The 13,104-nt window shown below is 39.4% G+C and overlaps 1 protein-coding gene across 1 annotated transcript; it reads left to right on the top strand.

The window, feature by feature from the left end:
- Window positions 1-1,405: 1,405 nt before the first annotated feature.
- Window positions 1,406-11,511, top strand: LOC102717161 (MADS-box transcription factor 55). Its single transcript, XM_006655850.3, has 8 exons — window positions 1,406-1,752; window positions 5,730-5,811; window positions 6,370-6,431; window positions 6,549-6,648; window positions 6,747-6,788; window positions 10,043-10,084; window positions 10,233-10,387; window positions 11,005-11,511. Exons 1-8 carry the CDS (start codon window positions 1,571-1,573, stop codon window positions 11,012-11,014), a joined length of 675 nt encoding a protein of 224 aa, XP_006655913.1. The 5' UTR covers window positions 1,406-1,570; the 3' UTR covers window positions 11,015-11,511.
- Window positions 11,512-13,104: the final 1,593 nt, after the last annotated feature.

Below are 13,104 nucleotides of genomic sequence, written 5' to 3'. Positions count from 1 at the left end.
ATGGCATAATTAATAAGACTGTAAATTAGGTAACCGAGCCAGATGAATTTTATGAGGATACAACCCCTCTCTTATCTAATAAAACACCCTCATTTAATGATCCTGTCAAATTAATAATTTTACTGATGTGACGGTAACACCATCGTTAAATATGCATCGAGATCATACCCATGGATTCAGCCATCCAGGGTAGGCGAACCATCATCTCATTCATTCAAGTAGCGAAAGAACCACCCAGTAGTACTCCATGGTCCATGCCACCATTCCAAAATCAATAAAAAAAATCCCGGTCATAATCTTATCCCAACCCCCCGATCTGTCCGAGAGACCCAGCAAGCGATCGCGTCGAGCCACACGGCCCGCGCCGGAACACCGAATCCCGGCGTACGTGCGGCGGCGCATCCTCCCCTTCCCCCCCTGGGCACTGTTCCCCCCAGCTCCCTTTCCTTATCAGGAAGCCCTCCACGCGACACCACGCACGCACGCACGCCTCCCCGTAGCCTCAGCTAGCTCCCTTCACATTTTTCACGGTCTCGTTTCACCGTCCGCCTCCTCTCATGCGCCGCGTGGGGGCACACGCCTCAGCCGCAACATTGTTTTTTTTCTCGTTTTTCTTATTTTTTTATAAGAAAATTATGCGAGATATGTGTCGTTAGATCCCACTTATCAATTACCATACGTATCTAACATCTATCTTCTGTGTTTTCGAGATAGCTCAAGTAACTAAAATTTCTCTCATCTCAGACGTTCTGAGATTCGTGTAGACACATGACCATAGATAAGCGAACCCTTTCTAAACGTGAAAACGACATTACCCTGTACAATTTTCTTTTTTTCGTTGGTATAGTGACAGTTGGATGTACAGATTTTTTTTCTCTTATCACATCGGATGTTTGGGTGTTAATTAGAAGTATTAAATATAGACGGATAACAGAACTAATTGCATAAATAAAGACTATTTCATTAGACAAATTTTTTAAGCCTAATTAATCTATGATTAGCTAATGTTTACGGTAGCATCATATTCGTTAAGTATGGACTAATTAGGTTTAATAGATTTATCTCGCGAAATAATTCAGAGTATGAGATACATTTTATTAATAATGTATATTTAATACTTTTAATTAGTATCAAATATTTGATGTGACGGTGAAAAAAAAATCGGTGGGAATCAAACAGACCATAGTCCTAGTATTAATATACGATGACCCGTGCGGCCAATCGGAGGAGGCCTACACACGGCGCGGGTGGCTCCGCCAGATTTGTTTATTCGCCGGCTACAGTTCGGCGCCCCGCGGCGGCCAATCGGAGCGCGCGCGCGTCCCCCTCCGCGGCCAACCACATCCCTTTCACCCCTCGCCTCCCCATTGGCGGGGCGCGGCTATATACTAGGCGCACCCGCCGGGAGGCCGGCGCAAAAGCGTCCGTCCACCCCTCTCTCGCGCGCTGCGCTGCGGTGCGGCGGCGTTTCTCTGTTGCGTGGTGTGGTGAATCGATCTGCTTCTTCTCGTTTTGGGGGGGTGGAGGTGGTGGTGGTGGGGATCGATCGGCGTCGGTGGGTTTGGGGGAGATGGCGAGGGAGAGGAGGGAGATACGGAGGATAGAGAGCGCGGCGGCGCGGCAGGTAACCTTCTCGAAGCGGCGGCGGGGGCTGTTCAAGAAGGCGGAGGAGCTCGCGGTGCTGTGCGACGCCGACGTCGCGCTCGTCGTCTTCTCCTCCACCGGCAAGCTCTCCCAGTTCGCCAGCTCCAGGTAAGCGCGCGGCAGCATACGCATCCGCAACTGCTGCTTCTGCTACCCCCATCGGATGACCTCATATGCTTTTTTTTTTTTGGTGGTAGTTTTGCTCTCGATTTTTTTTTGTTAGATCCAGCGGCTGCTTGTCGCTTGCTAGGATTGCAGATCCTCGCGCTCGGGCTTCGCGCCGTCTTCCGCCTCCTTCCGTTCTAGGGTTTGTCTTTTGTTTGGGAACTCATCCGGGGCGCGATGCTTCTCGAAACACACCCACTTCGCGACAGCTTGCTTTTCTACCTCTACGACAACCATCCTCGCGTTGTTCGTCTGATTCCTGGGTCAATTCGGGTGGATTTTGCATCGCCATGGCGATCTTCGAAAATGGGGAATTTTTCTACTGTAGTTTCAGCACACAAAGTACGAGTCGATCGCTTTGCTTGCTTTTCTCTGCAGATGATATCTATGCTCGTCTATGTATTCGCGCGTCCTTTCTTCTGCGGAGAACACCACAGAATCCGGTCGATTTGCTATGCTTCTTAATAAAATAATCCCAAGCCTCCGGTAATCGCGGCGCGCGGCCGTGTGCGCCTCCGGTAATCGCGGCGCCGCCGTACCTGTGATTTTATGTGGTGCCATGCCATGCCGTATGCATGAGCCGTCGTCGTCCAAGCCGTGTGCGGCGCACGGCGTGCGGATCGCTTGATCCTCTCGTGGTGGTCTGTGCAGGTGGCCGGCTGGTACTTGCTGTCTTCTCCTTAGGCAGAAGAGCGAGCAGCTATAGCTAGTTATCGATCACTCTTGTAGCCTTTGGGTATTTGGGTTTGCTAGCTTACCATTATTGGTGGCCTTGTGCTCCAAGGAGAGAAAAATAACATTTCAAGTACCAAGAGGGTACGTGGCCTTGCATGTTCCATTTAAGCATGTCCCAAGGGGAAAAGGGGTTGATAGCGAGAGTAAGCATAAGCATGTGGTTAATATAGTACGGTAGCGCATTCTAAGTACTCCTATATATGCTCTTGGTCATCAGTTACTGATCTTTGGCGGTCGAAGCCTGTTGAGATTTAGCCTGTGTTACAGCGCTGATTAGGGATGGGACGCATGCACCAAAGAACATAATTGTATGCAGTTTTCTGAAGCTCCTTTCTACTACATCCGTTTCATAATGTAAGGTGTTTAACTTTTTTTATAATGTTTGATCATTTATCTTATTTAAAAATTTAGTACACATATAAAAAATGACAAGTCATGCTTAAAGTTCTTTTGATAATAAAGTAAGCCACAAGCAAAATAAATGATATTTCTATAATTTTTGAATAAGACAAATGGTCAAACATTGTAAGCAAAAAAGTTAAACATCTTACATTATGAAACGGAGGGGAGTAGTTATACCTTTTTATATATGTGCTGTAGTCTGTACTGCTTCTATTTGACCGTATCAAAGAAAAGTGCGATCAATGTGTACTTTTGGAACGGATTGTGCCTGTGTTTAAGTTAATATTTGATGCTTGTAATTTACAAACCTGATTACTATGCTGTCTTAATTAGCTCACAGATTTGGTTCATGGTATCCTTGAGGGGGCAAGGGAGTAACAATTTGTTTTCTTTCCTTATAATTAGAACGTACCACGCCATGGGGTTTACAATAGCATGTCCTTGTGAGGCATGCTCTTGTGTCATTTATGTGTTTTGTGTTATAATGAAAGTGAGAATATCAAGATAGTACCCCTATATGCTGTTCTAGGTAAATGCTATGCACAACTCCTCCATTGTTTATTACTGACAATTTGGACCATCTACACGGTCTCTTGTAAGACCATTAACTTTCATAATCTTATGTCCCAACCATTGAATAGGCCCCTGCCGTGCAACCCACCATTAGTGATTGTTTATCAGATCCATTCTATATGCCCAATATATAGGCTCTTCACTTTTACTTCCCTAGCTATTCTTCGTCTCGTTATTTCTCCAACTCGATCGTCCATCAGTTACGAGTAAAATACATTATTCCTCTGCACGCTCGAAAGCCAAAAAAAGACCCCCATGTCAATAAGGGAGTATAACATCGTGTACATTGAGGGGAAGTTTATTTTCAGAAGGGAAAATCATTATATTGATGGACTACTTTACCTATTAATAGGATACTTTAGTCTGTATTTCAGTGGGAATTATCGTAGAAGGGACTTATACCATTCAATTGATGGACTTCTATATTAAATCGATTTAATCAAAACCTACCGTTGCCTTCTCTTACATGACTTAACTTAAAAACTTTATGTATATATTAGTCCCATTTGTATATATAGTTTTTATAATTCAACTGTATGCTGCTTAAATATATCCTAGTTAGTTGAGAACATTGGGAGTTACGTTATACTTAGGATTATGGATACAACTTAAAATTTCCTACAAAAATATATTTGGCCAACCTGAAATCAGATAAGAAACTATACAAACTATTTTCAAGTTCAGCGATATGATTCTGCTGGCATTACTAATTTAATTTAAGCATGCATTGGCATACGCAAGCTCAACCTCCAACCTCTCTTTTGGCTACATCTTCTTGGAGAACATCTGAATCTAGGTCCTTTTAAAAGGAGACAAATCATTGCAGATTATTTTAATATAACACCTTTTGTATTATGATTGCACAATAATCCCAATGTTATAGAAATTAGGTTTCAAGCATTAACTAGTCATAATTATACATGCTTATGTTTTTCTGAGAAAATATGCATTGTTAGTTTGGACTAATGAGTCGGAATTCATCCAACGGCCACGCACAAGATGTGCTTGAGTGGTGTCTGACCGGTTTCCTTCGATTCTCTCTTTCTTGAACTTTACATTCCTATATAATACTAGAATAAAAAAGAGACAATTCACATGCATTATAATAAATTCAGTGTTTTAGACAACTATATATTTGTTGTCGATTGATTTCTATGAACATCATATGATATGATAATTGAATATATATCATATAAGTAGAATATCTAATCAGTTTTCAACTTAACTAGCTAGTGGTTCAATAAGTTCACTCTGCTGGTAAGTTGTATATATAGTATATGTCACAAAGACATCATTTTTTCCTCTTCTCATTTGTCCACAAATACTTACTCCCTCCTAAAAAATAATTTGTCCACATATATTCATCTTTTGAAGATATATGATTATTTTTTGAGACGGAGGGGTAATATTTGAAGTAACTACTCCCTCACAATTTATTTGTATGACGTTGGTTAGTTCAATTTTGAACTAACCAACGTCATACATTCACATACGGAGGGAGTACTGTATTAGAGTTTGGTAAAGTAGAGAAAAAATGCAATATTATTGAAAAGAATGGGACAAATGCATTGGAGTTTTTAAAAGTGGATGATATCGTCTTTATAGCTTTGTGTGATATGTGTAAGATCATCCCAGCAGTATATCAATCTCATCTTCCATCCTGAAAATAAAGAATGAAGGATAAAAATTAAGCTCCAGCAGAACATCATATCATCTATTTTTTGATGTCATCTATATTAGGAGAGAGAAACTCTATATTTGGATGTTCTCTCCATCTTACAAAGAGATATGGAGGATGTCAAATCTGGATGATCTACTGAAATACAAAGAAATAGAATGATCAAATTGTTGATGATCATCAAAATGAAGATATGGATGATCAAATTTAAATGAGTTGTTGGGGATGCGCTAAGATAAGCTAAAATGAAGTCTTTCTAGGAGAGGGATAGAGAGTACATTATTATCATGTCTTCAGAGTTCACAACCCTTTGGAGTGACAATTAATTTTTTTCGTCGGGTGAGTGATAATTAATTTACAAAATCTTTCTTGTAGACATGCATGTAATTTATGTATGTTTACATATACAGGTACACTGTACTCCATCCGTTCCAAAATAAGTTCATCTAACTAGAAATGTGAACTTATTTTTGGGACAGAGGAAGTAGCTTGACACAAATACTTATGATGTTATTTTTCTGTGGTCAAGCAGTATGAACGAGATCATTGACAAGTACACTACCCATTCAAAGAACCTGGGGAAACCAGATAAGCAGCCTTCAATTGATCTGAATGTATGTAAAGCAATCTCTCTGTTTTATATTCATGAGTGAATAAAAGATCATATGTGGTATATGCCTGAAACTACAATTGAAAGCAAGAAACTATGACAATCAAGAAATGGGGTGTTCTGTACATTTATTATATATGGATATCCCAGCGGGCCAACATGCAATGATAACAACGATCAAAGAAATGGGGTGTTTTGTACATTTTATTTTTTGAGTAATTTATATGGGTTAACCATTAACTCGCACGCTGTGCCTTTTAATCTTTCATTAGTTTAGACACAACGAAAAAAATGTCTACAAAACTTGCAGAGAAGTGCTTCATATTCATATGATGCTGGTATGATAATAGGAGTATGCAATATGGACTGAACTATGTAATATGATGCAGGCTTAATGATAAATAATAGAAGTAACGTAAACTACTAACTTCACACATTTATATTTATCCTCTAAGCTAGGAACTAAATGTCTTATAGATAATGGATGTGCATTAGGCACTAATTCTTTTTATAGTTTGTATATATTTTGATACTGACGGTTATGTGTGCACCATCTTTTCAGTTAGAGCACAGCAAGTGTAGCAGTTTGAATGAACAACTGGCAGAAGCAAGCCTTCAGCTTAGGTTATGTTTCGATCGATATTAATTTTATTAACTCGATATATCATAAACTTGTTTACAACAGAAATAGTCTGTAGTGTTAAAAGTTGATAATGTCATAATTCCGCATTTCATTTATAGACAGATGAGAGGTGAGGAGCTTGATGGATTGAGTGTGGAAGAACTGCAGCGGATGGAAAAGAACCTCGAAGCAGGACTGCAGCGAGTGCTCTGTACAAAGGTTGTATGACACATCTGATGGTGTTCCTTTCCTGCTTCATATGCATTGGCTAGCACAATATCAAGTTTTCCTCCGACGATCATTGTGTGCTTGTGCAGGACCGGCAATTCATGGAAGAAATCGGCGAGCTCCAACAAAAGGTAGAGAATGATTAAAGTACTCCACTAATTACTTTCGTGAACTCTATAGTCATCTAATAACGTGCTGAAATCTAAGTTTAACTTAGTTGAAGGCCATCCATGGATCGTAGCAATTCTATGGGTTTTGAGAATGTTGTGTCCTTATTTAACATCACGCTGGCTGTAAGAAAAAAAAATGTCAATAGTTTTGTACATTGATGGTAAAGATTATCAACAATAAAGCAACCTGACACGCTATAATGCAAATTAAGCTGAGCTAGTGCCCTCTATAGCAGGAATAATCTTGTGTAAAATGCCACTAAGTTAGTGGAATTTTACATCGTTAGGTCAATAGAACAGGTACGGGTAGAGCAGGAACATACATGGCCCGATACCCATACTTATATACCGGACCCGTACCTGAAATGATTCACAGGTAAAAATCTATGTTCAAACCCGTACCCGATGAGCGCCAGTGGGTACCCACTGGCTGCCCGCTTCCCTAATGGCGTCGTCGCCCGCTCGCTCCTTCGCTGCCGGCTGCTTGCCCGAGTCCGCCGCCGCCGACCACCCAAGCCGAGTGGAGTCCCTGCCGTTGTCGGCCGCCCCAGTCATCGTATTGATGGGCCGCCACAGCTGTCCGCTCGAGTTGCCATCGCCGAACGCCCGAGCCGAGTGGAATCCCCGTCGTCGTCAGCCGCCCGAGTTTGTCGCCACCACCGCATGGAGCTGATGTCGTCGCCTGTCTAGATGGGGTTAGGGTGTAGTGGACATACAGTTTTCAAAATGGTATATATATGGTTTTTATATGGGTCAATTGGGCCAGCATAGAAGAAGTCTATTAAACATCCTCTAATAATTTTCGGGTCGGGTACGGGTTACTCATGGGTAAAATTTAAAATCTGGCTGCTACCCGTTTAGTATTCGGGCCACGGGCAGGCATGCCTATGGGCAAAAATTTACACCCATACCCATCGGGTCGGCTACCCATGAGTACCAGTGCCCTTGGGTAAAATTGGCATCCATAATCTTGGACCCTTCCGCTCCCCAGGTCAAATCTCTTCCTCTCCCACTTCGCTTATGATGCCGCTGGAGCGAGCCACTGGTTGCGGTCAACAAAGGAGGCATTGTGGAGCTCGCCGTGGTGTGCTGCAGAGAGGAGAAGACAATGGGCTTGTTAGCGGCTAGAGTGGTTGGATTCGTCATAACTTTAGGTTTGGTATCCTATGTTATGTAAGGCAGCCACAGCAAGGAGCGACATTGGTAGGATGATGTAAGGCTGGTTGGCAATGCCGGCGATGGATGGGGGCATGGCATCGGATTTGGGGCCCAAGTGTCATTGGATCTGAGGTATTCTTGCCAACCTATTTGTGTGGCAACTAACTTCATTGGACGCTCTTCTTGTGGTTCTCTACCTTCACTGGATGGTGTCGGCGAGTGAAAGCACTAATGGCGAGGAGATGCTTGATTGGGATCTGGCTGACAGGAGGGGTAGAGTGGCGAATGAGTGCTTAGAGTTTATGGAACATCAATGAGGGAATGGTGCAAGAGCTTGGAATGTTGTATCAAGATCGACTCATCGCGGTTTTTGACATGACATGACTCTAGGACAGCAGACGGTTGAAGCTTAGTCTTCTCTAGTCCTTTTGATTGGGCCACTTTGTTGTTTTGTAGATATAAGATGTAGAATCTAAGTATTTGCTTTATCATTTCTAGATATTGGTTGGATTTCTATCCATTATCTAAAAACATTGTTAGGTTAACAGACATGTACAACAACTATTATGCTGATTATGAACCGGTGTCAATATGGATCGGGGTTGCCCAAACCGCGGCAGCCCCTCCGACCGCACGCTGGCGGAGGCGTGGTTACCGCAAAGTAATTGCGAAAACCGCGGAAGCCAACACAAATTCAAAATGGTCGGTTATCGTGGCATCGTGGTCAAAACCACATGTTTTCAAGCGAAAACTATGGATAGTATAACCCGAGGTAAAAATTGGAAAAGAAATCTGAAAAATACTATAAAATTGTAAGGAAAATTGAAAATGAGTAGTTAACTATAATTCTGACAGTTAGGACATGTTTTTGGGAAAATATGATCAGGGGTTTTCCATGGTCTCTATGTTCCCATACAAGGTTAGGAGTTCTATCTGCCATAAACATTTACATTCATTTAACTAACAAATAAATTACGTAATTTATACCAAGAATCATGTGTATTTATCTTACATGTATTCCTAAAAGTTACAAATGTTACCTAAATTAATTGACATAGGAAGCTATCCAGAACTATCAAGTAATAACTATAATTTTTATTTTCCATAATAACTTAACTGGACAACATACAAACATATCCTTACAGGTCTACAAATCAATCTTATAAAAAATATTGTCCTCATGTCAATTTTTTCGTATAAATATGTGCCTACAAACAATTTTTATCTAATACACTATTATAAATTTCCTTTTTTCCCCTCTTTTATTCACTAATAAATTTTTAGTTGTTCATAAATTTATTATTTTCATACATTTCTTGCATCAAACTTCACTTTAAATTATACTCTACCACATATATTTTTGTTTCCAAATTTCATCATTTTTTAAATTTGCCTCAAATTTAAACGTTCCTACTGCCGGTTACCGGTACTGCGCCCCAACGGAGACCACGGTAACCGTGGTTTCGGAAACCTTGATATGGATGCTTTATTGATTGTTGTACTGGAAGTGGCTGGCTAAGGACGAGGGGAGCTGGCTAAAGGGTATAGTCAGTGTGCAGGACTAATAGCGAGATTTATATTGATCAGTTTAACATGTGCTTGTCAGTATTCGAATCTGGTAGTGTTGTATGTATTTTCATATGGTGGATGTTCATACGGGACACGATAGCAATATAGTACACATATACTCCCTAAACCTAGATTATTTATGATCTCACTATATGCGAATCAACTTTTGGTGGTGTGATGAACTTATTGCACATTTTTGACAGCATGAAATTTTGTCAATATATATTGCATGGGAATTAGTTAATCATTTTCAGCAACTTCAATTCCCATTATAAGAGCTATAATTAGATATGGATATTTTCCTGACATCCAACAAAGCAACCAATGAAATACTTTCAAAATAAACTTGTATTGTTGTTCTATATTGATCAGCACAAAATCGACGTCTATCAGATACTAATATTTGGTTAATTAGTCTAGAGATTTGATCAAGTATGATATGATTCCACAAATCGATTGTTTATGCTGCAATTTATTTGTTCTTGCAGGGTATTCAGCTGGCAGAGGAGAATATGCGCCTCAGAAACCAAGTAATATATGCTGCATATATGCACTATTGCATCGTTTAATCTAAACAAATATACAAAAAATAATATACAAATTCGAGGACCCTTTGGTTTCTCCATATCAGGCACGGCGGAATATGCATTTATATTCTGTGCATGTGCTTGTATGCAGATGCCTCAGGTGCCATCTGCTGGCATGTTGGCGGTTCCTGATACTGAAAATGTTCTTGCTGAAGATGGACAATCATCTGAATCTGTGATGACCGCGTTAAATTCAGGGAGCTCGCAGGATAATGATGATGGCTCCGATATATCCCTGAAACTAGGGTGAGTTTCTGCTCGAACACTTGTCGCTTTCTCTGTAGCTGAATAAATTTCGTCAGATGGGACACTTTTTTAGTGAAGCTCGTTCAATTCTGTCAACAATACGATATTGTGATCTCTTTTTTTACAGAATGCAATTGGTTCATAAGAGACTTCAGGATCTAGGGTCGGATTTAGGGTCCTTTTTACTAGTTAGTTCCAGTAAAGCTCGCAGGATGACGTATTTCTCGAACCGAGAAGTGATGAAATGGTTATGAAATAATGCCTTTTTATTACTTGCTTCCTGCCTGTTATTGTCCTAAATCCGATCGAACTATATATGTACTCTATGTGTGACTTCGATCAAGGGTGATTAGTTACTATTCCCTCCGTTTCACGGTGTAAGACTTTCTGGCACCTAAATTCATATGAAAGCTAATGAATCTAGACACATATATATATTTTTATATATTTATTAATTGATGAATTTAGACAATGCTAAAAAGTCTTACAATATGAAACGGAGGCAGCAATAATCTATTCCTCTAGCTAGTAACTTACATGTTTGTGCTGTTGAACTTCAAGTGCAAAAATGCAGATACTGAGATGTCAGCTCTTGTCAACTATTTTGATCTCTTCAGGTTGCCTTGAAATAAAAGGAGGGCCAAAGAGCAAGAGAGAAATGGGATGACGTCCACCATGAATTGTCTTCCGTGTGCATGAGTTGGACGTTAAATGCATCTTAAGTAGATCAAGAAGATGCATGCCATGCTGTGAGATTAATTACCAACAAGGCTGCAATAATCCTATGATCGATTGACCTGCCATACTATGCCTGCTGATGAAATGTTCCGCTTGCTTTGATCCTTTGTCAAAACTCGTACTAGTGTACCATACTACTACCTTCGTCGCTCTTAATTAAATGCGACATGTATGTATTTATTCGGTTAATTCGTGCAAGTTATGTACCCTGTATGGAAACCGTATGGCAAGTACGTGTGACATCGGCTGAAGAGACTTATTATTGGCATAATTATTAAGCTAGCCGTACGTTCTCATATATGTTAACTTATACCTTGTTCACTGAGGAGTGATTTCATTTAACGTCGCGATAGAGTTTGTGTGTGTATGTATTTACTTGTATAGTCCCAAAATTGAAGTTAATCATGTTAAGAGTATTTGTGGTTACGTTAATGAAGAGTAGTAGTTTTGTGGTTACGTTTGCTTCCATTGATAATTAACGTGACAAATTAAAGCTATTAAACGTAATGAAACTATAGTATAGTTATTGTTTAATTATACTGTAATTCTATGGTCTATCACAATGGAAGACATTATATATCTATGATTTTCATATCCTCTAAATCATATTCTACTTGTCAGAAAGAAACTAGTGAAATAAATTACTTCTTCAATGCAAATGGCGCTAAAATTTATATTTAAATTTAGTGCTACTTATTTCTTATTATATATTGAATGTTGTGTATAAATCATGTCTTGTACCGTTGGGTTGGGTTAGTACGAATTACCCCATAAAAATGAACATTTTTCACCCTGATAGAGAACCCATCGAGCGGCTTTTGACTCTAGTTTTAGTTTAGATTAATACACGTGGTCATACATATAGATATCCAAAATTGAACACGTGTTAATTTATATGGTTTAGATTATTATTTAATTTTAGATAGCTATTTGAGAGTAGAACGACTAAATTAATTGTTATAAATTTACTTTAAAAATTATAAAAGATAATCTTTTTATAAAACATAACACATACAAGTTTCGAAAGTGTGTTTATAATTATCCATTTCGAAATTGTCTTTATAATTATCCATAACTGATAATCAGAAAAGAGTAGAGCAGGGTGGTGATGGTGCACCTCACCGACTACTGCGCTAATAGTTGCTGAGAAAATAAAAAACCGATCTAAATAACCGGAATAAAGTCGGTTCCGTAGTTTCCGTTTTTGCGGTTTACAGTAGAAATCGGCGCAGCTTGACCTACCGCACTGGTTCGCCGCATGCTGGCCTGTAGAGATTTAAAATAACAACTAGCTGAATTGTATGTGCAAAACATATTATGTTATTCCTATAATAAAAGGAAAAATATTTTTCATAAAATATGTAACCATTTTTATATAGAAAATATCCATATCAATTTGATTTTATGTGGATATCTATCTAGATTTAATTGATTTTAATATTATAAAATTAAGGGGATAAATTGTAAAAATACAAATAGGAGTAGGTACCACGCTATTGTAAAAAAAAAAGAGAAAAAAAAAACCTCTCATATCTGTACATCGCAGCGTCTGGCCATCTGCACGGTTGGAGAAGGCCCGTCAAAGTGGATTAGAAGAAGTCCGTTTTGCACAGCTAGCTTTATCTCTCAGCTCTAATTTAGCTTGAGTCAGAGCTATGCCCAACAATATAAGCGGAGCGTAAGCCACTGGTGGCTATGATTGAATTATACCCTTTAATGCGCGGGAAATCGTTTCCCAAACCCATTTACCAAACTAGACATTAGAGTATCTCTAAGAGATTATATATTTGACTTGTTATATTAAATTTTAGTAATTATATTAAAAAATATTTTTAAGAGACTATTTATTTTTGCCATGACATTTGAATGGCTAAGCATACCTTCTCACTGATTAAAATCTGAGAGGTCATTCTCCCCTCCAGCAGGAATGTTATTTATGCGTCTTACATGGTTAGGCCCACAAATCCTCTAGCCATTAG

Source organism: Oryza brachyantha, chromosome 6 (genome assembly GCF_000231095.2).
Source record: "Oryza brachyantha chromosome 6, ObraRS2, whole genome shotgun sequence".
In the NCBI taxonomy this organism is placed as follows: Eukaryota; Viridiplantae; Streptophyta; class Magnoliopsida; order Poales; family Poaceae; genus Oryza; species Oryza brachyantha.
Note: the sequence above shows the minus strand (reverse complement) of the source record. Positions and strands in the feature narration are given on the sequence as shown.

Bases quoted from the DNA above. Each gene is read 5' to 3' on its own strand.
- LOC102717161 (XM_006655850.3), top strand. From the start codon at position 1,571: ATGGCGAGGGAGAGGAGGGAGATACGGAGGATAGAGAGCGCGGCGGCG. The intron at 1,753-5,729 runs GTAAGCGCGCGG...GTGGTCAAGCAG, and splicing joins TCCCAGTTCGCCAGCTCCAG to TATGAACGAGATCATTGACA. The intron at 6,789-10,042 runs GTAGAGAATGAT...TTGTTCTTGCAG, and splicing joins TCGGCGAGCTCCAACAAAAG to GGTATTCAGCTGGCAGAGGA.